Source organism: Antedon bifida, chromosome 1, assembly GCF_963402885.1.
Source record: "Antedon bifida chromosome 1, ecAntBifi1.1, whole genome shotgun sequence".
NCBI classification, from domain to species: Eukaryota; Metazoa; Echinodermata; class Crinoidea; order Comatulida; family Antedonidae; genus Antedon; species Antedon bifida.
The window spans coordinates 2,472,874-2,499,260 of record NC_136226.1 but is presented as its reverse complement, the minus strand read 5'-3'; the positions used below and the strand labels follow the sequence as shown (position 1 = coordinate 2,499,260).

General features: G+C 30.4%; 2 protein-coding genes across 3 annotated transcripts in view; both read right to left on the bottom strand.

Annotated features, from left to right (window-relative positions):
• LOC144837713 (tubby-related protein 3-like) overlaps nucleotides 1-26,360 on the bottom strand; it is a 33,075-nt gene extending 6,715 nt beyond the window's left edge. Inside the window, exons 1-8 of one of the 2 annotated variants that reach the window (XM_078692941.1) lie at nucleotides 26,112-26,360; nucleotides 20,850-20,955; nucleotides 13,303-13,471; nucleotides 10,099-10,218; nucleotides 8,797-9,005; nucleotides 4,097-4,273; nucleotides 3,844-3,956; nucleotides 2,992-3,106 (exon numbers count right to left, since the gene is read on the bottom strand). In XM_078692941.1, the coding sequence (XP_078549067.1) occupies nucleotides 2,992-3,106; nucleotides 3,844-3,956; nucleotides 4,097-4,273; nucleotides 8,797-9,005; nucleotides 10,099-10,218; nucleotides 13,303-13,471; nucleotides 20,850-20,955; nucleotides 26,112-26,131 (1,029 nt within the window). In that variant the 5' untranslated portion in view covers nucleotides 26,132-26,360. Of the gene's footprint in view, nucleotides 1-2,991; nucleotides 3,107-3,843; nucleotides 3,957-4,096; nucleotides 4,274-8,796; nucleotides 9,006-10,098; nucleotides 10,219-13,302; nucleotides 13,472-17,432; nucleotides 17,463-20,849; nucleotides 20,956-26,111 lie in introns of those variants that run through there. The other variant, XM_078692950.1, reaches the window with a different exon arrangement.
• The window catches only part of LOC144837956 (growth arrest-specific protein 2-like), a 95,716-nt gene that overhangs the window by 35,092 nt on the left and 34,237 nt on the right, over nucleotides 1-26,387 (bottom strand). The window lies entirely within an intron of this gene.

Below are 26,387 nucleotides of genomic sequence, written 5' to 3'. Positions count from 1 at the left end.
AATCAATTCATCAATTCAACCATTTTTAAAAAAATGTGTTTCATTAGCATTCTACGTCTTCAGTTACTAATCATTTCATTTTATGTGCACTTAACCTCGAGACGTTAATAAGAATAAAATGAAGCCCATTATAGGTTTTCTGTCTAAATTCTGCCAATATGTTTTAAATTTCGTAAGTTGTAACTATTCAATTTATTTACAATAATTCTCAGGAAAAATTGATAAAACATGTTCCAAGATACAAATATTATAATCACTACTGTATTTCTCTGAAACATATTGTACTACTCTATACTACTATATACTGTAGATACATACAGTAATAACTATAATACTATACAGTATACTATACTGTATTTACTGTTGACTATAGTATACATATTATCTGTACATACTGTTGACTATACATAGTACCATACATACTAACTATACTGTATACTGTACATACTATACTGTACATACTATACTGTATACTGTACATACTATACTGTATACTGTACATACTATACTGTATACTGTACATACTATACTGTATACTGTACATACTATACTGTATACTGTACATACTATAATGTATACTGTACATACTATACTGTATACTGTACAGTACATACTATACTGTATACTGTACATACTATACTGTATACTGTACATACTATACTGTATACTGTACATACTATACTGTATACTGTTGTAATGTTGACAAACATAATTACTATGTAAATTTGTTAGACATAGACTATAAACATGTGTTTGTGAAAAACACTAATATAACCATACTTCAGTTTTATTATGTATCATAAAAAAAAAGTAAACACATGGTTGTAGCTGACACAAAATCGACTTTCTCAACTTCTCGTATGAATATACAAAAAATTTTCAAATTGCATTATCAGATTGCATTCATTTGGACTGCCAGTTCTATGTTATTTATATGAGAAGCGACGTAAAAAAAATCCAGTTAGTAGGCCTACTAACTATAAATTACAGTTGACTGTAGTGGTTGTAGCTGACACCTAAGCGACATTCTCAACTTCTTGTATGAATAGATACAAAACATTTTCAAATTACATTGATTTGATAGGACTGTATGTTCTATGTTGTTTAACATGAAAAGCGACGTAAACAAAAAAATTCAGTACTGTGTATTACAGAACGATGTATATATTATCTTTCATTTAGCTCTACAATGCTGAATTATTAATTTGAAAAATGAAACGTATAAAAATGATTAATTGTTGAAACGATCCCTAAACAAAATAAATCTGTAACGACGGCTACATAACTAAAACATTTTTTAATGTGTGAACCATAATATTTTTTTTTATTCAGCATACCCAAATTGACGTAAAAAGTCAGAGATACCACTTTGACCTAAAAATTCTTTTTTCAGAAATGGATCTAGACTATAAAACAACTGGAAGCAAAGAGCAGAATATTTGTTGTGTAGTCTGCAGTTGTACATCCAAATACATGGCAGATATGTAATGGACAATTTTTTTTACTGCGGATGCTTTTTATATTTTAATTCATAGCCAGCAGCACATAAAAACTGGCTTCCTGCATGTTAAAATGCGTAACAACATAAACCAATTTATGAGGCTTTCAAAAATCTTGCATGACATTATGTTTTAAAAGCATTCGTGTTTGAGGCACAAATCTGGACTCGGTTGTCAAATGTTGAAATAAAAGTGACAATTAATGACATTTCAGAAGAAAAATCTTAAAATCGCTGCATTTAGCTTTTTCAACATTAGTTAGTTTATTTTAGGTGACATAAAAACCCTAAATCACCCCCCTTGGAAATGTTAAATAAACTATTTTATATTGTTGAGCTTTTCAGCAACTCGGTTATTTTATTTTGGGTGACATAAAAACCCTAAATTACCCCCTTGGAAATGTTAAGTAAACTCTCTTATTCCTTCTAGTGCGTCATAAAAGGAAGACTACAACAAAAAAGCGACTATAAATTTTATTTATACGGACAATAAATTAGAAGAGTTAGACATTAAAGGGTTGTCATGATGCTTAGTAAATAATCTATAATCTATATATAAAATCTGTCTCTTTTGTATTGTTTAGCAAAAAATATAAAAAGATATTTGTAAGACAGATAGTTGAAATCAATTATACACAACATTTTGTTACTTTTAAAGCAGGTGTTTAAACCAGTGAATAATTTGTTATTCTATAATTCAATAATATAAAAAAAAATGTTTAATTTGTATATCAAAATTTAATGAAAAGAAAACCAATAAAATATTTTGTTTTTGAGAATTTAATCTTGTTAAAATTGATAATATTTTATTACAGATTAAGAAATGATCATATCAATGAAGACGGCGCAAAGTGACATACATAGTAGATAATTGAATTTAGACGATCAGCGTTAACAATTACACGAATATGTGTGAATCCCAAGAGAGACGCGACATAGAGAACAAAATGAATTAATACTTGTGGAAAGTACTCACTCTTGTCAGCGGTAATTCTAGAGGTTTGTGAAATGTAATGGTATAGCGTTTTTAACAAACGAGACAATATCTAATACTAGTGCAACTTTATTGCTATGTTATACTGCGTTGGAAATGATTTTCCTATTATTTTACTTTGTATGAAATCATAAATTATAATTTAATCACGTATAACAAAAGTGCAATGCTATATTAATCTGCTCATCTTTATGCAAATATTATTCCTTGAAGTACAATATACTCGGACCACTCTATGCAAGTAACCAATCTGTGTTGGATGGGCTAGTGAAAACTGTACCTAAATTTTCATGATGATGTCATATCACTACCATATTTGGGCATATCACTACCACATTTGGGCATACCTCTACCATCAAACTTTTTTTGTCAAACTATTTTGATAGCGTAGACAGAGCTTTTGGTTGGGCTAGCAAAATAGGATGGGCTAGCAAAATAGGATGGGCTATTAAAAATACCTCAGTAAGGGGAATAGAAATAAAAACACAAATAAACTCACATAGATTACGCCCGCCACCTCTTCTCGCAAATTGCTTCCATCGTCAAGTTGCCCTGGCTTGCCCGGACTGATACCATTATCATATATTGTGAAATGTGTTCCCATGAAATTTGACCTAGAAGAAAAAAAACAAATTAAAATCTTGCCATAGAGAGCGTTACTTTTACAGCAATTTAATATATGACAATAGTATAGTATCCATAGCAACAACCTTTACACAGAACTTTATGAAAATGGTTAATAATCTATATGTAAATATAGCTTCTAGCTATTTCCATTTTCGTATTTGTGTTTGATTTGGGTTACAACTGCAAGGTTGAACGAGTCGTTATAAAGCATCCTTCAAATTTTATCTACTAAAAATCGATTTTCAATAGGTTGGTAATAGCTTATTTCACAGATCACAGAGTCAAGATATTAAAATGATATGCAACATTAGAATCGTTTTTATTGCCAACAAAATGAATCTGTTTCACGGTATAATTTTATCATACAATTTTATTTGTACAATGACATATTAATTATGAAATAATTTTGTGTTATATACACATTAAATATAATAATTTTAAGCTCTGTCTACACTATCAAACTTTATGTGATAACAAAATGTGATGTGCCCATATATGGAAAATGATGATGTCATATCACTACCATACTTGGAAACATTACACTTTTTTTGTGTAGACAGTGCTTAGAAAACACTGGTATCAAAATTTTGTTTTTTTTTAAGTAGTAATAAATATTTATTACCAAGATCATTATACATTATGAACTAATTCATAATGTAATGAAAGTATAATCTTTTCACTAAAAACCTGACAATATTATTAAAATTTCCAAGAAACTACTTACCGTAGCTTTCCAGAGTATGCTTCCCCATCTCTTGACAAATCTGTGGCATCTGTTGAAAGTAAGTAGTTTGAAGTCGTGCTCTTTTTTCTTCGACGAGCTGCCAACAAGAAAATCTACAAAAAAGCAAAAGGTTCATAAGCCACCATTTAAGGTAACGCCCACAAGATCAGAAATAAGACAGGGACACCATTGGTAAACTCAACAACAAAATATATTTTAAAAACACATTATGCTACAATAAAATAAACATTACCCTTTTTCCATCATCTCGTTCCATGTGTAAGAAATATGTCGGGTACATGCCTCGGTCAATTCCCTTTTTATCGCGAGAAATTCTACATTTTACTGTTTGGCCTTGTGGTGCAGGTCGTAGTACGAATGCATCCAAATCATCTATTATGAGACCTCCGCCAATAGCACCTCTTGAGTCCTAATAAAAATAAAATATATACAGTAAATAAAATATTATATAAATATCAAATAAAACATTATAAATGTATGGAAGGTTTGAACAGTCAGTAAAATACAGAAATTGAGAAGAAATCAACAACGATAAAAGACGACAAAGTCCAAAATCAGTCTGGTGGCCACAGAAAACTCAAAAATATGTTTTTTTAATATTTGGTATGGAAACTTATAAGCATAAGGACATGGGTATTTTAATAATTCAACATTTGGATAGTTAATAAAAGCAATATACAAAGATAAGTACAGTATTTACTACCAACTATTAGTAATATCTATAATTATCAAAATCCATTTTCTTTGAGAGCAAAACAGAAAAACAAAACTCTTGGATTAATTATTTTACAAGACCACAACTAGACAAGGTTACTGCAGCCACTTAAAACAAATTACTCTTCCTTCATCTTAAAGATTCATAACAACATTACTATAGCGACTGATGCAATTTGTGCTGCCATGGTTACCAAGTGTACACGACAATACAACAAAATAACTGTAAACTTTAGTACAAAAATGATTTGTTTTATGACTTTGAACAGGCTTATTGTTTTTATCTTCATCCTCATTTCCAAAACATAAATAGAATATTTTCAAAGAAAAATGTCAAAATCGTAAAAGTAAATACATTTATATCTTATTATTATTTTATAGATACAAAGTAAGCAAAAATAATTTGATTTATGGCTGCAGGCAGGCTTATTGCTCCTTCTTACAAGTAACCATCCTCATTTCCAATACAGAACATAAATATACAATATTTTTAAAGAAAATATGTCAAAATTGTAAAAGAAAATATAACTTCGCTTATTATTTGTATGAATAAACTATAAATAATAATTGATTAAATTGAGATGGATGGATAATACTCTCATCGTGGAGCATGATCATTTTATTTACAGTAGTTGGATTAATGGGTGGATTTTGCTAAATCAAATCAAATTAGCAGAATACCAAACAAACCAATCATACAGTCTCAATGTATTATTTGATTTCACTTTATTTTTAGATTAATATAAACACAAAATTATTAATTATTGTAAAGATTCAAGAAAATGTTGTGTATTATTTGCTACAAGTACGAATTTGACTGTTTTTATTTCATGATTAATTACATTCAAAGAATTATTTGTAAAATGAATAGGAAGACTACGATTTTGTTTACAATTCGGTAAGTTGTTCAGAAAGTGAAGAGGGTTTCTTCGTTGTAAACTTAAGCTAGCTGTCTCTTAAGATTATCTAATAAACACAGCATTAATATCAAAAGTATTCATACATATCTTTTTAAAGCTCTGTCTACACTATCAAACTAGTTTGACAAAAAGTGTGATGTGCCCAAAGAGTGATATGACATCATCATGGAGACAGAGCTTAAGATAGATATCGCATAAAATAAACTAGGGCGCGAAAGGGTGATAATTAGTTTAATCTACTGGTCTAATTGATTGGTCTACATAAATTTCATTAGTAATATTAAGATGGTATAACCAAACGACAGCGACCTAATTCTCAATGTGTTTCTCTTTATTTGGAGTTATCCTCATTTTAAAACATTCAATGGATCTTTTGGTATTAACAATTACAGCTGTGAGATTATCAGCTAGCATGCCAGAACATGTTTCAATGACTTGTTGTACAGTACCATGAGATTACGTTAAAATCTTCAAAAGATGTACGCATTAGAATTTAGACCTTAATGTTTTGTGTCAGAAATAAATTAATGAATTTACTGCAGGCAGGAACAGCGTGACAATCGCATCGTGCGAATGCAAGCCTGTAAATATTTCTAATCAACGTCTTCTCTTCTTAGACAACTACTTATCTCTCGTACATGCAAATAAGAAACATTCTCGATAATTACAGGCTAAGCCTTAAAGCTATCATTATAACAGAAGAGATATCCTGCTGGGATGCTGACGATGGAAAACACACAGAATGTCCAATTACATCGCAACAGTCATGGAATGTCCAGCTCATAACACAAAAGATATCACTTGGAATTAACAGTTAGACTATCTCATTACAATTGAATTTCAACTATTAAACTGTGGTTTGGAAATCGGTTCGGACATAACGAAATTGATACATTTTAATTGGAATTAATATAATTTATTTAATTTTTGTTGTAATAGATTAATTTTGAACTAGAAACCAGAACCCTTCTTAAGACCCATGATATACAGTACTAGGACAATAACAATCGACGATACATATTTTAATAAATAATTAATTAATTAGGAATAATTTTCAAAGATTTAATTATGAAAATTAGAATAGTAAAAACAGAAACTCTTTTACTTAATACTAGACACATCAATTTATCTTCTAATATTATCTAATCTTTTTTTTTATAATGAATGAAGAAATAAATATTGCAAAATATTATATAGTGATGTCCATACAACTTGAATGTCAGAATGTGTGGTGTATTGTACTGTAGTAGTATCATGGAGTATAGAATAGTATAGGAGTAATTCTCAATGGTCATTTGGTACTAATGACGACATGATAATGACAATAGGGTGGTAATTATTAATAATAATAATGCTATTGTTTGTTTTTTTGTTTTTCTTTTTACTATATTTTAATGAGGGTGATCCATCCAGCAGCAATTGCTGATCATTAGGGACCCTCAGAGGTTCACAAGACAAACATATACACAAGATGCTCTACATAAACAAAGTCTTATTACAAGTCTTTGGGAGTGGAGTTGTAATTTTATCCTTGGAAAAAATCCTGATATGTGATGGGACTTGAACCCAGGACCCTTGGAGCATCACAACCACCAAGCCACAACACATATTCATGCCAACATAATGAATATGATAATGAAATTGATAAAACATGTGTCCATATGATGTAGTACTTTATTATAAATTATAATTTGATATTTTGTAAATTTCTTATATACAATATCCCACATTGATTAATTGAAAAATCAATACATTTGTTGACCAATTATAATAAACTGTGTGTACTGTAACCATTGCATTTTGTTTTCCTTTCATAATTATCGTTATTCAGATTTAAAAGGCTGTGATGGAAAAAAACTGTTTAATTTACTCGTCACAATTCTGTACAGCACCAAAGAGCAACGTCCCTGGCTGCAGAATATTAGCTATTGCAGGTAATTAATGATGAGTTACGCAAATGGTTTTATACATCGCTACCATGGTAGCCAGTTAATTTTAAAATTATTCACGGCAAATTTTGCAATAACCTGCAAAATGGATTTCTTGACAAAATGATTTGAAATATTTTATTAACGGAAATCTTTATATATGTATTTTATTATTGTAGTAAAATGCTATTAAATTATGCTACATGCTCTGTAAGTTGAAATATTGTATAATTTAATCAAAATGACATTTGTGTTTAGCAGTATAGGCAGTAGATATATAAAAAAAACATCAGTTCTTTAACTATAAAACTGTATTGCACTGCAGTCTCTCAAAATTTAAGTTAAGCAAGATTTTTAAAGATTCGAATTACTGTAATAAATGTATTCTCTATGCTCTGTCTACACTAGCAAACTTTGTGGCAAAGTAATGTGCCCATATATGGACATGATGATGTTTTACCCATATTTAGGTATATTACTACCATATTTAGGCACATCACACTTTTTGGTCACATTTTGTATACAGAGTTGAAGATGTTTTGGTCTACTGAACCTAATAATGATTTGGGATACTATGCTAGCAGTGTACTGGGTTGATTTTTGTTGCTTTTGTTTAATGTATAAATAATATGTACAGTACAGGTAGACCCAGTATAATGAAGAAATTAGGAGATCCAGTTTTGGTGAAGTTGTTGGTTGGTAATCATCCATAGAGGAAAAGTCAGCTTTAGTTGGCACAATAGTACAGTACTTATAGTACAGTACATCATTACCGTCCCTTTAGATGTTTAAATATTAAGTGTTAAGCAAGTAATGACGTCATTCTACCAACCAAATCTATTTTTGTTCCAATAATTTTGACTAATTGGTTTTACAATTGTCATGTGTATTGTTTGCTGTCAATATAGAGGTCTTTTTAATTACAAATGATAGAAATAATCATAAAGACTGGATAGAAGTTTAACTGATGGATGTCTCCATGGCCAGTCTACTTTACCATCTTCATGAGATGATGATAAACGTTTTAATCAGTCCAGAATAAGACTAATAAAAACCTTATATCGTTAAATTAAACAATTTGACAATTTATTACGTAATAATTTCATATACCTGTGTATGTTTTTTAAGTACAAAGGGTAGAGTTAAGAATAAATTTATCTCTAGGCCTGGCACCAATGTTTTGAGCCAACATTATACTCTATGGATTGGCTATACTAATATTTACGAATTGAACACACTATTCAAGTACAAATAGACTACAGTATTTATCCTTACTTATTCATGTAAGAATTGACTATTAATACTTACTATTCAAGTACGAGTAGAATATCTATACTTTATTCAAATACGAATTGACTATTTATACTTACTGTTCCTGAATTTTGTCGCTCTTGATTTTCTATGTTTAAGTTTGAGTTTGAATTTGAGTTCATGCTGTTATCTACTGCATCTTGGTACGTTGGAGGGGAGTATGGCGACGTAGCTTGTAGGGAGGGCGCTGTTGGTATCATTTGCTCGTCATTCTCCTCAAAGTTGGCCCTCGACGATATTCCCATTGCTTTTAATTTCTTTTCAGTTTCTATGAAAAAAATATTTTTTATTTAGTTTTTTATTAAGTTGAAAACACACAAAGAGATCGAAACGTTGAATCATGGCTTGCCTCTCGTTATTTTATACTACTGTATGTTATTTAAACATAATCAGTGCATCTATTGGACTCTATCTTAGAGAATTATGATATCGGATTTGACATCTTTAAGATGCTGTGATGAAGTATTTTACAAGACTATCTAAAATCTTGTTTTCCAATACCATTAAATTCATTGCTACTTGTAAATTCAGTACTGGCACAGGAATAGATGACATTTTTATTCATTCAAATAAAAATTTAAATAAAAACAAAACTCAATAAATTTCTAAAATCTAACTGTGCCTGTCGTAACAGAGGTCAGTTTAAGCTGTCAATATGTTTCATGGTTGTGTTTTTTTTCTTCCTATCTCTCTCTCTCTTGTACTTGCGATCAAGAATGAATTACTGTAAATCCATATTTGTCAGTATACTACAAAGTTTAGTATCGGAAAGAATCTATTCAGGTAGTTCTGTATAATTTGCCTTATTAGCCATTCACACAGTTGTGGACACTTAGTCCCAAGCAGGGCGTCGCAATTATGTTAACCGGAACCGCTCAACATTGTTTATCAACAATAACAATGGCTTTAATACTATTCTGATTAAATTGCACTATTTTAACCATTTTCAATGTCAAAAATGTTTGTAATTGGCCAATTTCTTATACTAGATGTTTTAGAATATCCACAAAATAATTTGCAGATAAAATAATACAAACTCTTTAAATAGACAGATTTTGAGAATTAATTTATTTGGGGTTTTTTTTTCGGTTTTTGTAGCATAGGTGTTTAATGAACTGTTTAGTATTTCTTTGCTTATATCCTGTTTGTTTTGCATTCGTAAGATAAGATGTTTTAGAATATCAACAAAATAATTGTTTGCAGATAAAATAATACAAGCGTATAACTCTTTAAATAGACAGATTTTGAGAAATAAATTAAGTTTTTTTTCGGTTTTTGTAGCATACTGTAGGTTTTTAATGAACTGTTTAGTATTTCCTTGCTTGCATTCGTAAGATAAATAAAATAAGAACTAAACGTACCTGTTGTTTCTTTAAATTGCAGAGTTTCGTCATCCGAGTCTGTACTTGTACAACCTACCGTGAGTACTTGCACGGTGGTAGTACTGCCATTCAACATGTACGAGGCGGGGCCATCAATACCTGTTTAACGCAATCATAAAGAATAATATTTTTTTTTTCTCTTTTGTGGTGTAATCTACCACATTTATTCGTTCATCATAATTATTACAAATACATATTGACATATTACTCTCTTTTTTTTCCATTATTTTCTTGAATTGAAAGAATAATATAACCAGTGGCAGATCCAAGAATTTGAAATAGGGGGCACAGGGCCCAAAAATGGCAAATTTTAGGTGCCGAACTGAAATTAGTGTCCTATCTTTTGCATTACAATTTACAAAATTAAGGGGGTGGGGTGGCGCCGCACCCGGCTATGATAACGGCAAATAGATAAGTGTGTAAAAATGTACAGTAATCAATCATTCTATTCTGTAATTAAATTCACTTTTACGATACAAGAAATTCAAAATATCTTTCCTAATTTATAAACAAAATCCACATTAATTCTGTTCAGATAATTTCCAATTATCAATACACTTCGTGATATTCAAATTTGTACAATTATATCAATAGCTTATTACGGCAGGTAGAATTAGCGGATATTCATATTAATGAAGAGAATTGTCATATTTCCGTAGCTTTAGCGCAGCCACAATTCATTATAATTAATGTTGAACGAAGCCAATGTCCTTCTGGCATATGTTGAATTTATATTCGGATGCTTCCCCAATGTAGACTTAGTGTACAGTACAAAGCCTATTTCTTCAAACGTTTTGCATACATTTTTAGATTCATGATTGTAATTTGTTTTCTAGTTTATTGTAATCATGAACTTAAAAAATACCAATGCTAAGAAGAGTTCTCAAAAATTACAGTAGAAAAAATATAGTAGAGAACATGACCTTTGTTTTTAATTTTTACTGCAAACTGAAATAAAAGTGGGACGAGCCCATAAAAGACAAAAAAAGAAAAAATATAGTATTAATAATTTATGAAAATATTATGAATATCTCTTGTATTGACAAACTATAATTTCTCATTAACAGTTTTACAGTAAACACCTTTTAAAAGGACACATTTTGGACCCACAAAGTGTCCCTTTTATAGGGATGTCCTCCCCTGAATAGGGGTTGGTCGTCCTAGTGATATTTTTTTAACCCTGATTTAATTATATTAATTACTCCATTTTTAAAAATAAATAAATATAAATTAATTACAATATTTGTTCCATTTACAGTTATTTTGTACAATGCAAGAAATATTTAGTCAAAATACTGTATTTATCTTTTCTATAATATGAGCTAACTGTGTAAGCAATGATTGTCATGCAAATTAGGAAATGAATAAGTAATTACTGTATATTGTGAACCTCTAATTTATAGGTCCATGATTATATTGTTGTATAACAATGTGTATTGTACATTGGGAACAATTGAAATGATTGTAAAATACAATGGGTTATTGACATCAAAATAACATTTCTAAGCCTTTTTACAGTTATATTTTATATTTAAAGATATATTGTCCTCCTAAAAAATATTTTATTTTTTGTTGAATATGCCATGATCACATAATAGTTATTAACTTTGACTAAAAACTGGATTAAAAAAAAAAATTTCCAGAAAAAATGTAATTTAAAGCAAAAAATACCTTTATTGCCTGTCAGATAATGAATTTTGGTTAAAATCAACCGTTTCTTTGTCTTTTTAAAAGTGAAATAATAATTTTTTTTCTACAGAAGTGAATAACTTTATTAAAACTGCAAAATGGCTTATTCAAAGTCTGATTTTATTAATCTTTATTTTTTCATGTTTTTAGGAGACAATACATCTTTAAATTAAATTAATGTATAAATTTTGATTATCTTATCCTAAATATATTTATTCAAATGGCAAGAAATGAACTAGACAACAGGACATTTAATCATCATCAAGAGCATTGTGGGATGGCAATGCACTTTAAATTGTGGTTGGACGATCAATACCGTACACACGTGTAAAAAACAAACTCATATGATGTTCTAATTTTTTATAGTAAATTAAGATCATTAATAAATATCAATATTTGACAGAGTATGCATGTCTGGTGTACCAACAGATTAATTACCAGTTACTATCATTGGAAAATTATACACTGATTGTACATATTTAGCTTACTATCATTAAATAGTTTTCTTTAAATTTTTCAACCAAGTTAATCTTAAACTCCATTAGCAAGTTTTTTCAAAATGATATTCATCACTTCTTATAAACGAACTTGAAAGCAATGTGTTTGCATATACACAGTACGTCATCTCTATCCGCTTTGCTATGAAAAAGTTTCCAATAACGAGCTCAAGAAACTGGGGGAATTGACAGTACTGTACCATGCATAGCCATCAATTGTAACTAATTATTTTAGTTTTGTAGCTCACACATTGCTGTACAGTGTGTGACGTTATTAGTGATAATACCATAACAATACCAACATCATTTTCACTCTTTATTTAAGTTAAAACTATTTTTATCATGAATTAAGCATGTTACTTTATTTTTCTAAAGACTTAAAGTCGAACACAAATGAATTTATTTATAGAATATCATAAACAATTGACATCATCATTGACGACAAGTCCATAAATACAAAGACAGTTATACTGTATAAAGTGCGATTTATCTAGACTCAGTGTATAAAAACACTGTGTGTGTGAAACGCTGCTAACAGCATGATTGATATGTTATGAATGTAGTAGCAAATTAACGGAGTATAATGCACTACTTTGGCGCAGAATGTTGTTAATATCCTGTAGAATATTTATGGAAACAATGTGTAGATGCATTGAACTTAATGGTAAGAAATCCTATGGGGTTCAAATCCTCCCCAGGGTCTTTTGTTAAGATTCAAGATAAAGGAGACATTCAGAAAAGATCATGTGGTACACAAGATCTAAGAAAGTCTCTAGCCTAGGCCTACTGTAGACCCCAAAAATAATTAGAACCATAACCAAAATAGCTCCATAAAAGTCCTGCTATCATGTTAACACATTTAAATTTATTAGCGAATTTCAATCCGTAAAACGAACGGTCAGCTTAGTTTTAATAGGAAATTGCTGACTGCATGGTTACTTTAACCAAGTGTGAATGGGGCTTTAGATATGCATAATAAAAAAATATTGTACTGTACCATGTAAACTGTCACTGGCAGATGAGCTTCTGGTTGGAGAAACCAAAGGTCTGGTTTCCTCTGGCAGCCTTCTTTTTGTTTTGCCAGCAGAACCAGTTCTCTCTTCGTTTGGTTTCATCATCATGGGTGTACTGTTTTTCTGTCGCTGCTTCTCCATAAGGAGCGCTCGCTAGAATGAAAAAAGAGAATGTTTTTTATTTCAAATTTATTTTATTGTTCAAAGATAACATAACAGTTATAGATGAAACATTTTTTAATAAAAAAATATTATTATCATTCGTTATAAAAATGAATAATTTAATTAAAATGGAAATTGGCTGTGAAAGCTATTTCAATTTGAAAATCAAATTAGTACAGCCATTCTGCTTTATAAATTCAATTTACAAAATGTGTTTTTGTCCTTTACTGGTCATATAAAGTGTGTAATGACACTGTTTACTTAATTTGCATACTCTGAATGTTTTAAAGTGCTGACATTAACAATAACATACAACCTAAAGCTTTTTTGAACATCTCTCTTAATTTTGCATTTTATTTTAAACTCATCGGAATTGAAATAACTGTTTGTGACACACTGATAAAAAAGTAGTTCACAAGAGATTGTTCCTTCGCGAAACTAGATTTTCCAAACCGATAGTTGAATGAAGATAGACAGGGTGAAGATGTAATGAGAAGAATAAATGGGTGTTATTTCTGATTCACAATTTACAATAATTTGTGAAGAACCAAATATGAAATGAATCTTTTATCTCGGATTTCGCATACTTGATTTATAAAATAATATATATATATACGTTCAGACTTTAGGTGGATGCGTGGATTCATGTGGGTGGCAGTAGAGCAGAGGGGGATCTGTAGGGCAGCATCCGAAGTGTTTGATACGAATGATTCTTTTGGAGTTCCCGATCTACAGTACAGTATGACTTCTGTATTTATAAGATCTTTGGAATTTCCGTTAAAGTTAGTCTATCCAATCTAAACTCAAAACTATCTTTAGCACAAATCATTTAAATAGAATGTTTGGTAATAATCTGCCGTACTTTAAATAGTAGGTTCAATAAACATGGATCAATCATAACATGATCACTATTTTGAGGGTAAAAACATCATTAATTCTGAATCTTGAGATGTTTCTTATTAATGTTACAAATTTGTGTTTGAATCTTTTGAATGTGAAGCTCTGTCTACACTATCAAACTTTATGTGACATAAAAATGTTATGTGCCCATATATGGACATGATGATGTCATATCACTACCATATTTTGGGCATATCATTACCATATTTTGGGCATATCACTACCATATTTTGGCACATCACACTTTTTTGGTCAAACTAGTTTGATAGTGTAGACAGAGCTTAAAGATTGGTTCACACTTTGATGCAACATAATAGTGTACAGTATGCCCAATGCAAGAGCGCTGACCAATCACAAGCAACAGTTTGGATGATCATGCACTATGATTGGTCAAATTACTTGTAATGTGCTTACATCATTGCATGGAAATCAAGCTTTACAGGAGGTCAAATTATTTTCCTTCCTAATTTTGTTTTTCATTTTTGTCTTACTGTTTGGTCATAAGTCGTAAATAATCTCTGTTCATCACATTGGTTATTAGGTTGATTGAAGTGTGGGTGGTTTTTAAATAAATAATGTGCCAGCCAGGCATGATTATTTACAAACATATTGAGAACAAATTTATTTAAAAGAAGTTGGAAAAGAAACAAACACTTCATTGCTGATCATTTTATGAGGCATTCTTATCAAATAACAGAATCTAAAAATTTTAATTTATTTCACTTGCATCATCCAGATACATGGATTATAATGATTGATAGCGATAAAACCTATGAAATTAATAAAATCATGAACACAATATAGACGAACATGAAATTTGAAAAAAATTAAATTAATTTACAGTAATAGACACGATGTCATCATATCACTACCATATTTGGGCACATCACACAAATGTTTAAAACTGTATTCTACATACTATGCCACACCTGACTTTTACATTACTGTAAGTGGTGTGATTAAAGTGTTTTCTGTATCTAAATTTGGTGAATGTTTCAAGCCTAAATTATCTTGTACACTGCAGTCAGCATCACTATCATGACCGGCTATTGCTCGATTACCACCGGTCATTATCTTAAATATTTGAAACTGTTTCAGTGACCGTTTAGAAAATGATACAGGACAGGTCATCAATATCTTATCTTCTGTAAAACTCACACCCGAGTTTGTAGACAGATGTCCACAGTAGTCTTCATCAAACTCAAATCCCATTAAAGAACTGTCAAACCTCCTCTTCTTACAGTATTTCATCCTTGCAACAAATCGCAATTAATTTTAGAAGTTGAAATGAAGAAAACAGCAAAGTAGATGTTGACTATACTGTACAACAAAGTGTTTAACAAAGTAAAAAATCATATCTAATCTTTTCTAATCCAGTAGAAAAAAAAAACAAACTCACAAAATACTGTTTAGCTTATTAAATATTGTCTTTGACTTTTTAAATAACTTGTACAAATGATTGACAAATAATTCTTTAGCTTGGAAATCTTTGTAGCGTTAACTATCTCTTTATTGTCAACAAATGGTTGAATTTTAAATTATGTTCTGGTCCAGCGAAATAAAAAGCCTTTTGGTTGATACTATTGTTAAATAAGTTAAATTCATTGAGAAATTTATTTTGACATTTAATTGATACAATAAAATATTCAACTATAATACAGTACAATAGGTTGTTTCCGCTACTTTTTTTTTTGTCATTTGCATGACATCTTCTACTGTATTGAAGGAAGGGAATAGCGAGTATAGTAGTTCGTCTAATTATAATACCGTACATTCAGCTCCTGGTAAAGATATTCATTTTGCAGTGCCAAACTACTCCAATAAGAAGACATAGAATTAATGGCTAATGTGAAAGGAGCCTGTCAATAACAGCGGTGTCTTGCTAATAACTACATTAATCTTTATTGGCGCATTCGTTAATATAACTAGGAATCTGTTGTCAGTAAGTGTGAACATCACACTCTCTTAAACTGCATAATGAATGCTAACTGCTCTTTGTGTGAATTTTCTAGATATCAATAATATGAAATATAATATTATAATTACAGATAATATTGACTATTAAATTTTAGATCATTTAAAATATCATTCAACATTATCTAAATAATATTGTCCTGAAAAAATAAAAACATTTTTTTGTTGATTATTGTAACTTACACTGTATTGTAACAAGTCATTTTGCTCTCAAAAATTAAACCAAACATTTTTTTTACCTGACAAATGTATTTTAAAGAATATTCAACCACAGATTCATTTTCTATAAGACAACAGGTTTCTCGTTAAAAAACATGTCTTTAACAAAATTAGTATTTTTGCCTTTAAAAAAAATTTTTTTTTCCATGTTTTGTTAGACAAACTTACTTTTGTAGATTCACTAAAACAGAGTTTAAGTATGATATTTACACAATCAACATAAGAACAATAACATTGCTATGATACAACAATATTATTGTTCTTATTAATTACAGTATGACATCATTTGATCGCACTTGTGAAAATATTATTTTCATTTAAGACAGTATAAACTGTTATTCTATCTAGGATGAAAACTTTACTAAATTCTTTTGCTTTCTGTAGTAAAAATGTCAATGTTTCCATTTATTGTCGTGGGCTATGGTCCATATTTTTACATGATCCAGTACCTACCATCCTCTTTACACTACAGGGAGACTCTTCTTATAACCTTTTCACAAAATGTAATAACTTGCAACAATTTACGAAGATGTGAAATGGATATTAGACAGAGTAACGTTGATTTTTATATCAAAACTTTTTTTTCTATCTACAGCATCAGTAGGCCTAATGTACTGTAGTGTAAGTAACTTTTTACAATTTGCATTTCTTTGTACACCAAATCTGTCGTCAGAAATCTAAGCAAGTCAGGTTCGTCGTTACCTGACGGCAGTTCATAAAATCTTTACTACAACGATAGGAAGTATTGAAGTTGATTGGACCTGCTTTGATTTATCACAGGTCATGTTACTCACTCACAAACTGAATAATCTAGAATGTTCGTTGTAAAAAAGAAAAATCAAAAAGAAAAATAACGTACCAAAAAACGTCCCATATTGTTGAATTTACTGCAAGTATAAGCTGATCACGCAAAGTGTTGACAAGCAATGATCATACATTAGCATTCATTACGACAAATGTATGCATTAACTGCTGCTCAGGATCAACAGCCTGAATTCTTTCTTCGTACATGCACTTAACAATGCAGTCCTCAGCGACGCAATTTAAATTTTCCAAAAGTGAAATCAGGCTAAACACGATCGGACAACTTAATATATTTCGTATTGATAATGTATATTATTCAAACATCTGCATCAATATGGATGAAATTAAAGGAACTAACGAATATTAATATCACTCAAAACGAAACGAGAAACAAACCATTTAAATCAACGAAACCGAATAGAATAATTAAATAATAAAGTACCATGGGAGTAGATTGTCAATCCAAATATATTTTATCATTAATCTAGCAATTTATATACAGTACCATACCATACTTGTTGTGTATTGACGCGCCACCTTTAACGTAGGTATTACGTTTCACCCGGGCTATTCGCACTAGTAAGCAAAAGTTATTAACATCTGGGTGAAACACGTTTTCCTCGAGGTGTGTTGACCAAGAAACAATCAGTTAATTAATCAAGGATGATTAAATTACCTCTAGACTCAAGAATAAGCCCAGTATGGGTTAAGTCGGGAACAAAATAAACTCATACAGTTACTACTGTACTGATCAGTCACTACTGTACATTTGGGGACAGGTTGCAGTTACTTGTATCATCGTACAGTAAAGTTGCCCATGTGAAATTGACTGCGTTTCTTATGTGTTTGTGTTACTGTATGAAATGATGGAATTACTGATGAATTAATGATTGAGTATTACTGCACAATGACACCTTTTTTGTCATGGGTTTTTAAACGATAGTGAGTGACTTGCCTACCTAAAATTGACTGCATTTCTTGTGTTTAAATGATCGTGGGTGAATTAACATTCTTACTGCCAATCAGTCTACTGTACATTACAAGTTAAACCCCATCTCCAAGAAACTTCTTCCCATCTAAAGTTAGTATAATTTTAAATTTTTCCCAGTCTTCTGTAATCTGCATCACGATCGCTCGCTGCAAACCCTAAACTAGATAAGCTTTGAAATGTCACACAGGATGCTACTATACAGTAGTTCAAAATAAATGCGGACTATCTCCCAATAGGACGAAATTAAAAGCAAAGTATAATACTGTAAATCCCTGCTGATAAAGCCTTAATGCTACAATAATGCATTTGATCCAGGAGGATATACTAAAACAACTAATGCAAAACAACAACTTTTTTTTTATGGATCATAAAAAAAAATGATCGTAGAGAAGTGAAAAAATCAATTATTTTTGTCAATTTTATAAATTATTTATTGGTAAAATGTGTCGATAATTTATTTAAACTACCTTTCAAATTTGACTGTATAGTTTCAAGAGTGTGTTGGGCCATTGGCACAGTATAAAGTATAAATACAGTACTATACGGTAGTATTAAAAAAAAAAGAAAGGATCATCTTTAAGTACGAAAGCATAGTAATGTCTTTGCGATACGATTAATGATATTAGCGCAGAAATATTATTTTATCTAAAAATAAAGGGGTTTTCATTTCCATTTAGAAATTGCTTTAGGAAAAGTAACACTTTAAAATGTTTAAATCACTTTGGAACATTTTAGGTTTTTTAAATACTGTACTTACTGAAAGATTTGTGAGTTACTGTACATTCCAACCCTGGCACTACAGTAGGTCAGGATTGAACCCTAGACCTTGGGAACAAGCTACTTTACTGTGTATCTCCATTACAATACTATAATTTCATATTCATATTATACAGTAGTTATTAAATTCAATCTGAGATTTGTGAATAAAGTTTCATATAATTTTATTCAAGCTTTGAGAGAAACTCTCTACTGATTTGATGAGAATAATTGAAGTCATTAATAATGAGGATAGAATAAAGCGAGATTGAAGAGCAGTTGACGAGTTGGTAATGAATGATTAGCCTATCTCTGTATGTTGCCGGCAGAAAGTAAATTCTTGTATAACGTTAGGAACAAAGGTAGCAAGATGGATATCACAATAAAGAATGGAGGCATTGCATTTATAATGTGTTAGTTTCCATAATTAATGTAATGACTCTGGAATTTACAGTTAAGTACATTACTTAATAAAGACAAAATTAGGTCAAATTGGAAATATAGGAATTTAAACATACAGTTAGTAACTGTAGGTACAGTATGTTCCTCACAGGCTGGGCTTTAAAAAGGCAGTGAATGCATACTGTATATTTCACTCACATCAGTACATTACCTGATTCATAGCCAGCAATATTTTTATTCAATCAGTTTGTCTAAAAATGTATCAAAAATGTACCTGTACTGTACATTCATTCATTAACATTTAATTAATCATAAATGTATACTATTACTAATAATTTTGGAGTTCTTGAATTGAAGGCAACAAGCGTGTAATTGCCTTGATTACTGACGCATATTGAACATAGTTACATCTCCTGAAGGCTGATGGTTTTTGTTTCGTAGTTGTGATCTAAATTAGCAATAATTGACGAAACACGCTCGAAGCAGTTGCACATGATAGATCATTGACAGCAGAAAGTCCTGCTTTTAATGAAATGCAAACAGCAGTGAAGATAACATTTGCTCAGTGGGACATCAAAGTCTAAAATTAAGATTTTAACAGTTTCAGTATATGACGTACAACCGCCAATCATCAAAGAGAGCACCGTCAATTTATGACCACTAGACAATGTCTGGAGATCTTTCTTCATAGAAATGCCCTTTTTTGCATTGGTGTATGAGAGCAGGCACTTCAGGTTGATGAGGCTAGCGGCACAGTCAATTGTGCGTGCAATGTAAAGTCATGGTAGACCATGCTTGTAAGTTAGTATTGGTTGACTGTGTCGATAGTCAGTATTTGTTTTGATGAAACATGAAGATCATTCAAGTTTACAGTACAACACAATTGGTTGATTCACCTTTTGTCAATTAAGAAATACATTTAATTTCTTATTGTCTAAAGTGGTTTTGACTGATCTGCATATTTGACAAGCAACACCTGATGTGCTCTCTGTATTTCCTACCATTACTTACCTCAAAAATGCACTCGTTCGGTCTTTCCAAACATTTTTGTTACCTCAAAAATGTAATTGTTAATTAATGTTATTAATTGATGTGTATTTAACCACCCAGGGGCGATAGTAGCACAGTGCGTTGCCAGCATGAACCAAATTGAATCAAACTTCAGCGTTTATAACGACATGAAACAAAAGCCAGAGTATGATGTGGCTAATTCCATGCAGAAAATCAATGTTGAGGTGCTGAATAGATTAACTGAATGCTATCTCACCAGTACAATACTAGGCATTATGCATGTAAATATTTTGTAAATTCAATGACACAAACCTGTTTTTCCAATTTCTGCTGTCTTAAATTTGCTTGAGACGGGTTTCGCTCTTCGTCAACCATCCCGGGCGGAGTGGACCAAGCACCATGGGTCGAGTATGTTGTCCTACAGCAAAAAAAGAGATCAATATTAATAGTAACCTGTAAAACAAACTCTTAAAACAGTACTTGGCATGAAAATATCAAACTATTTAGTGGACCCTTTTCTAGAGTACATAAAACAAAATTATAAATTACAGTAGAAATCTTTAATACAGTTAGTACTATACAGTAGGAATATAAAAATAAATTTTAAAATGTTTCCATTAATTAATATCATTTATTTAAAATTTGTATTGAGTTTTCATAAAATGTTCATGTACACGGTACGTTAATCTAATTCGTACGGGCAATGAGGCGCTTAATCCATCTCGCATTCAATAACTTGTTAATGATTACTAACATCTGATGATGCGACGTAACATTAACATCGCATTGACATAAAAGCATTATAAGTAGCGTAGTGTAAAGTGCATTATGCAGACTAAATACTGGTTATTTGCTAAATTTGTACTTAATTTACGGAAATTATTAAAAAAAGCCAAGTTCACGCTATTGTTTTTTACGCAATAATTCATGTCGGATCTCGATTGAGATACAAAATAAAGTAGCTGTAATGCTAAATAAAAATAATTCAACAGCCTAAAAAAGCCAAATTTGATTAGAAAACTCCTTTGTCACGGTAAATTGATGCAACCAGTATTTTGTAAAAAAATATTATCTACAAAAGTTGGGGTTATCCACGGTCAGATATTGTACCATCTTTAACAAAATGGATACAATATACTGTAATAATTATAAATTTTTATAAAATGATTGATGTCATAATATTTAAAATACTGTGCAGTATTTTTACATAAATTATAACATTAACATTGTAATCTAGATTACTGTAGAAATTGTTCTTTGCTGTCTGTAGGAACTGCTGTGTGTACAATACAGTGATAACTTAGGTTTGACATTATTATGTTGTCTACAGTTTATATAAAGTGTTTATCAGTTCTAAAGGTGTTTATTATGATGTTTTAGAGAACAGTTTAAATTGATGTCAAAACATGTTGTCTTCATCGTCATTAGTTTCTTCAATCTCATAAAATGTCTTAGAATTATTTGAGTAATGCAATTGTATATTTAACTTGTTTTCAAATAAAATTTATTCCAAAATAAAAAAAATAACATGTACCATAATAATTGGATTGAATATTTAGAAATTGGATTGAATATTGGTTCATTCGAAAATTGGATTGAATATTGGCTTGAAAATTGGATTGAATATTGGCTTGAAAATTGGATTGAATATTGGCTTGAAAATTGGATTGAATATTGGCTTGAAAATTGGATTGAATATTGGTTCATTTGAAAATTGGATTGAATATTGGTTCATTTGAAAATTGGATTGAATATTGGCTTGAAAATTGGATTGAATATTGGTTCATTTGAAAATTGGATTACTGTACTGTACATACAGTATTGTACAGTAGGACTGAAATTTGGATTGAATATTTAGAAATTAGACTGACTACTGTATTCAGAAATTGGATTGAATTTTGGTTTGCATAATGGATTGAATATTTGGAAAATTAGATTAAATTAGACTGAAAGTTTCATTGAAAATTTTGGATTGAAATGAATGTATGAGAAGCAAAGTCTAAAAGTTTCAACCAAGATAATGTTGTTTTCATGTGCAACTTTTCAGTCTAATTTATTCTAATTTTCCAGAACTTAAAAGTATAATTTTTTTTAAATTCAAATTAAAATCATTTAACTACAATATAATATAATCATACTGTACAGTACAGCATACCACATACACAGGAAGTTCAAATCAAAAAAATTAAACATCAAACTTGTCTTTATTATTAATATGAAATACACTTTAACTGACAGTACTTGATTTGCTTCTGGTTGACATTTAAAAAGTGGCCAGTTTCAATTTAAGATCTACAGTAACAAGATAATTTGTAAGTACCCTACTTTCATTATTTATTAACCAGAAATAGATCATGGACTTTAGTATTGAAATTATGCAGTCCTTTCATATTAAATAAACAGTTGCCACTGTATATGTACAATAGTCAAATACAGGTATCCAATAACAACGATTAATACATCCATACATATCATGTCATAAAATATTAATAATTGTCAATGGTACTGTACAGTATGCTGAATGTTAAAATCCCTTACTTAACATAAATTGTCCTAAGGATTTGGAAGAAAACAGTCTTAATAAATAGACTACAGTACAGTCTTAATACTGTGCTATAAACTTTCCTGAATTGAAAGTTACCTGCAAAATACTGCTTGGTGTATTGTACTGTACAGTACTTTCATTATAGACTACTTACTACTATTACTATATATTGTAAATTATTGTATTATTTTTTTGTAATGTTATGTGTACAGTATTTAAAAATGAAGAACATTTTCTGAAATAAATAAAGCTTTATAAATTATATACTGACTGTATTTTAATTTACAAATTAATGGTCAGGGATTGTGCTCTAGGGTTGTGCGCTCCCTTTTTTGACAGCTAAAATGAAAGGTACTGTAGCGGAACGATTCGGCCCGGGGCGATACGGCCCTGAGTTAAATTTATCGACTTTGATATGCATTTATAAGCATAAAAAAATAAGCTTTTTTCCCCAAATTTATTATCAACATTTTGATGGTGCTAAAATGGTGAAAAATTAGATCCTCCCCTGATGGTACAATACAAACCAGTGGTTGTCTTCTTGTTTTTAAGTTTTTTAAGAGAATACACAACTGAACATCCAAAAATGTTTTTATTGCCATCAGAAAGTACAGATCATCATAAAATGACAAACACATCTAAGACTAAGAGGTTATGTTAGTTGAAGGAGGTACTGTACTGTTTCTTTGAAATGGCAAATGATTAAAATAATACAATAGCTATACCTGTAGACAGACCTTTGTTTGGTTAATTCTAACAATGGCAAATTTTCTATTCATATGGTATTGTGTCATTTAACTTAACTACCGGTACGGTATGACATAAAAGTTTAACAAACTAAATAACACCAAGCAACAGTCTGTGCTTTGAGCGTCAACAAACCAGTGTTCGATTACACAGTACATTTAACAAGAACAGGCGATCCATTCAGGTGTCAACTACCGCAGTGGAAAATCCACACCAGACTTCAGCGTGACTTTGACAATCAAGACACTACTAGTGTATGCATCTGTTATGTAATTTATTCAGTACACTTCATTTAACAAGACTCGAGGGAGAACTTATATTATTGCAACAAGCAATTAAACACCATTTTGAGTAACTATATGAATTAAGACATCTACAGTAACATTAACAATATGGAAATTGACAACTCTATTTATAATTTAAGAATCAGTCTACTATATAATTTAATATTAAATCCAATTTGTAAATTACAGTATATAGAAATCTATATCAGCAAAAGTAAAGAAAGAAAGTAATTTAACAGTAATGTAGAAACTGGGGTTTAATAACTGGATAATTAAATACTTAATGTAAATTGCATAATCTGCCAGGTATTTTTGGATTGTTATTGGAACTATACAATAGCAACTTCAAAGTGTGATAAACATGGCTTTGTTTAAGATTCAAGTATTTTTAGAATGTACAGTAACAATGTTACTAGGAAATATTATATATCACCATGACAACTGAGTTAAGATTATGTCATATAATTAGTGTAGTAAGTTCCCACTGGAAAAAAATTCCGCAACTCAACCAACGCGACATTCCACATAGTGTACTCCTCTTTACGAAAGTTGTCATGGCATAAAACAGTGTTCGGTTTATCAACGAGGAAGAACTTGTTTTTTATATTTTTCCAACATGATGAAAATAATAGAACTTGATAGATAGTAGAGTTGTAGCTTGCATGACATGCTTGCCTTCCAAATCCAAGGTCCAGGGTTTAAACCCGACCTAGTGTCAAGGTTGTAAACTCAAAACTCGTTCTACTCGGTCACACTCCCTCAAATGAGACTAAAAAATACTGTAGTGTACAAAATATGTGATGGCATTCAATACTTTAACATTTACTGTAGTTGTCATTTATCATTAATAACAATCAAGTTTAAATTTGATTGCAAATCTTTCAATGCTCCTAAAATATCATGTTGTAGTATGCACAGTATTATCTTCAACGATTAACTAGATCGTGTCATATTAATTAGGCCTATATTTTCAAGCAAGTAATTCATTTCTTGTTCACTGACATTTCAAATTCAAATATTCTTTATTCTTTATTCATCATCAATCATGAAAATATACAATATATGAGAACATAAAATAAAGACGAAAAGGAAACACATAAAAACTCAAAAGAGCTTGATTAGTTGTGTCCCCCTACGTCCCTAACTAGCCTAAAAACTGAATAAAACATAAATAATAAAAAAAAGCTAAATCCTGCAACAAGTATTATTTTTAAAATTATTTGTAAAATGATAATAAATGTTCTTTAAACAATGATTTAAATATACTGTATATATTGATTTGGTACTTTGTAGTTCGTAATTCAAGTCATTCCACAATTTGGGTCCCACACATGACACAGTAAAACTAGTAGAAGTACGATTACGTTTTCTGAGTCTCATTTTGTCTTTAGATCTTGTATTATAATTATGGTAAGAACCATTTTTAATAAAGAGCGATGAAAAACGCACGTCCTGATTAGCAGTAACATTATACATGAAAAGCCCAATTTGGTACTTATTGATATTCGCAATTTTAAATTTATTATAGAAACATTCAGTCATTGAATCATTAAACATTCTTTGAATAGATACTGTATATCAGCATTGCTGTTTTTAATCAATGTTTAAATCAATTCTTGTACAAAGCGTGATGAGCATGATAATATATTGACAATCAACACCATCATTTAAATTATTTAAGAACATTGCATTCATTCAAGCAAGAAGTGTACCTTTTAATTTAAGTGTTTTTACCAACCCTAATTAATGTTATTTTAATTTGTTAATACATGTTACAACAACAGGCAAATATAGGCCCTATACTCATTCAATTGACATGTACATTTCTTCCTTGACATTATATGATTCTCATAAACACAGCCTACAGGTAGGATTGGTGACTCAGTATCAGTTGGAAAAAATAAAAAAGAAATGTCTTGGCTGTGGTATGCCAGCAGTAGTGGTGGTGGAACATACATTCAAGGTGTGTTTCTTAAATAAGACTGAGTCAGTACTTACCCACTGTCATGATGATACATTGTGCCTTCTTGTATGTTTCAACAAGTAGTTTAAGGTACTTGTATTTTAAATGATAAAGTTATATAAAAGAAAAATCTTTAAATGTTGTGGTAAAGCTCAAGCGGAAATTGTTGAATGTCAATTTACCTCACGGCGTCTATAACTATGGCCGACATGGCAACGTCAATGATTGGCTGGTTTCTAGCAGATGACATATTTCTGGCAAATGATTGGTTGAAAATGTTGTTCTCAGTTAGAGGGCGCTATGTAATGTTA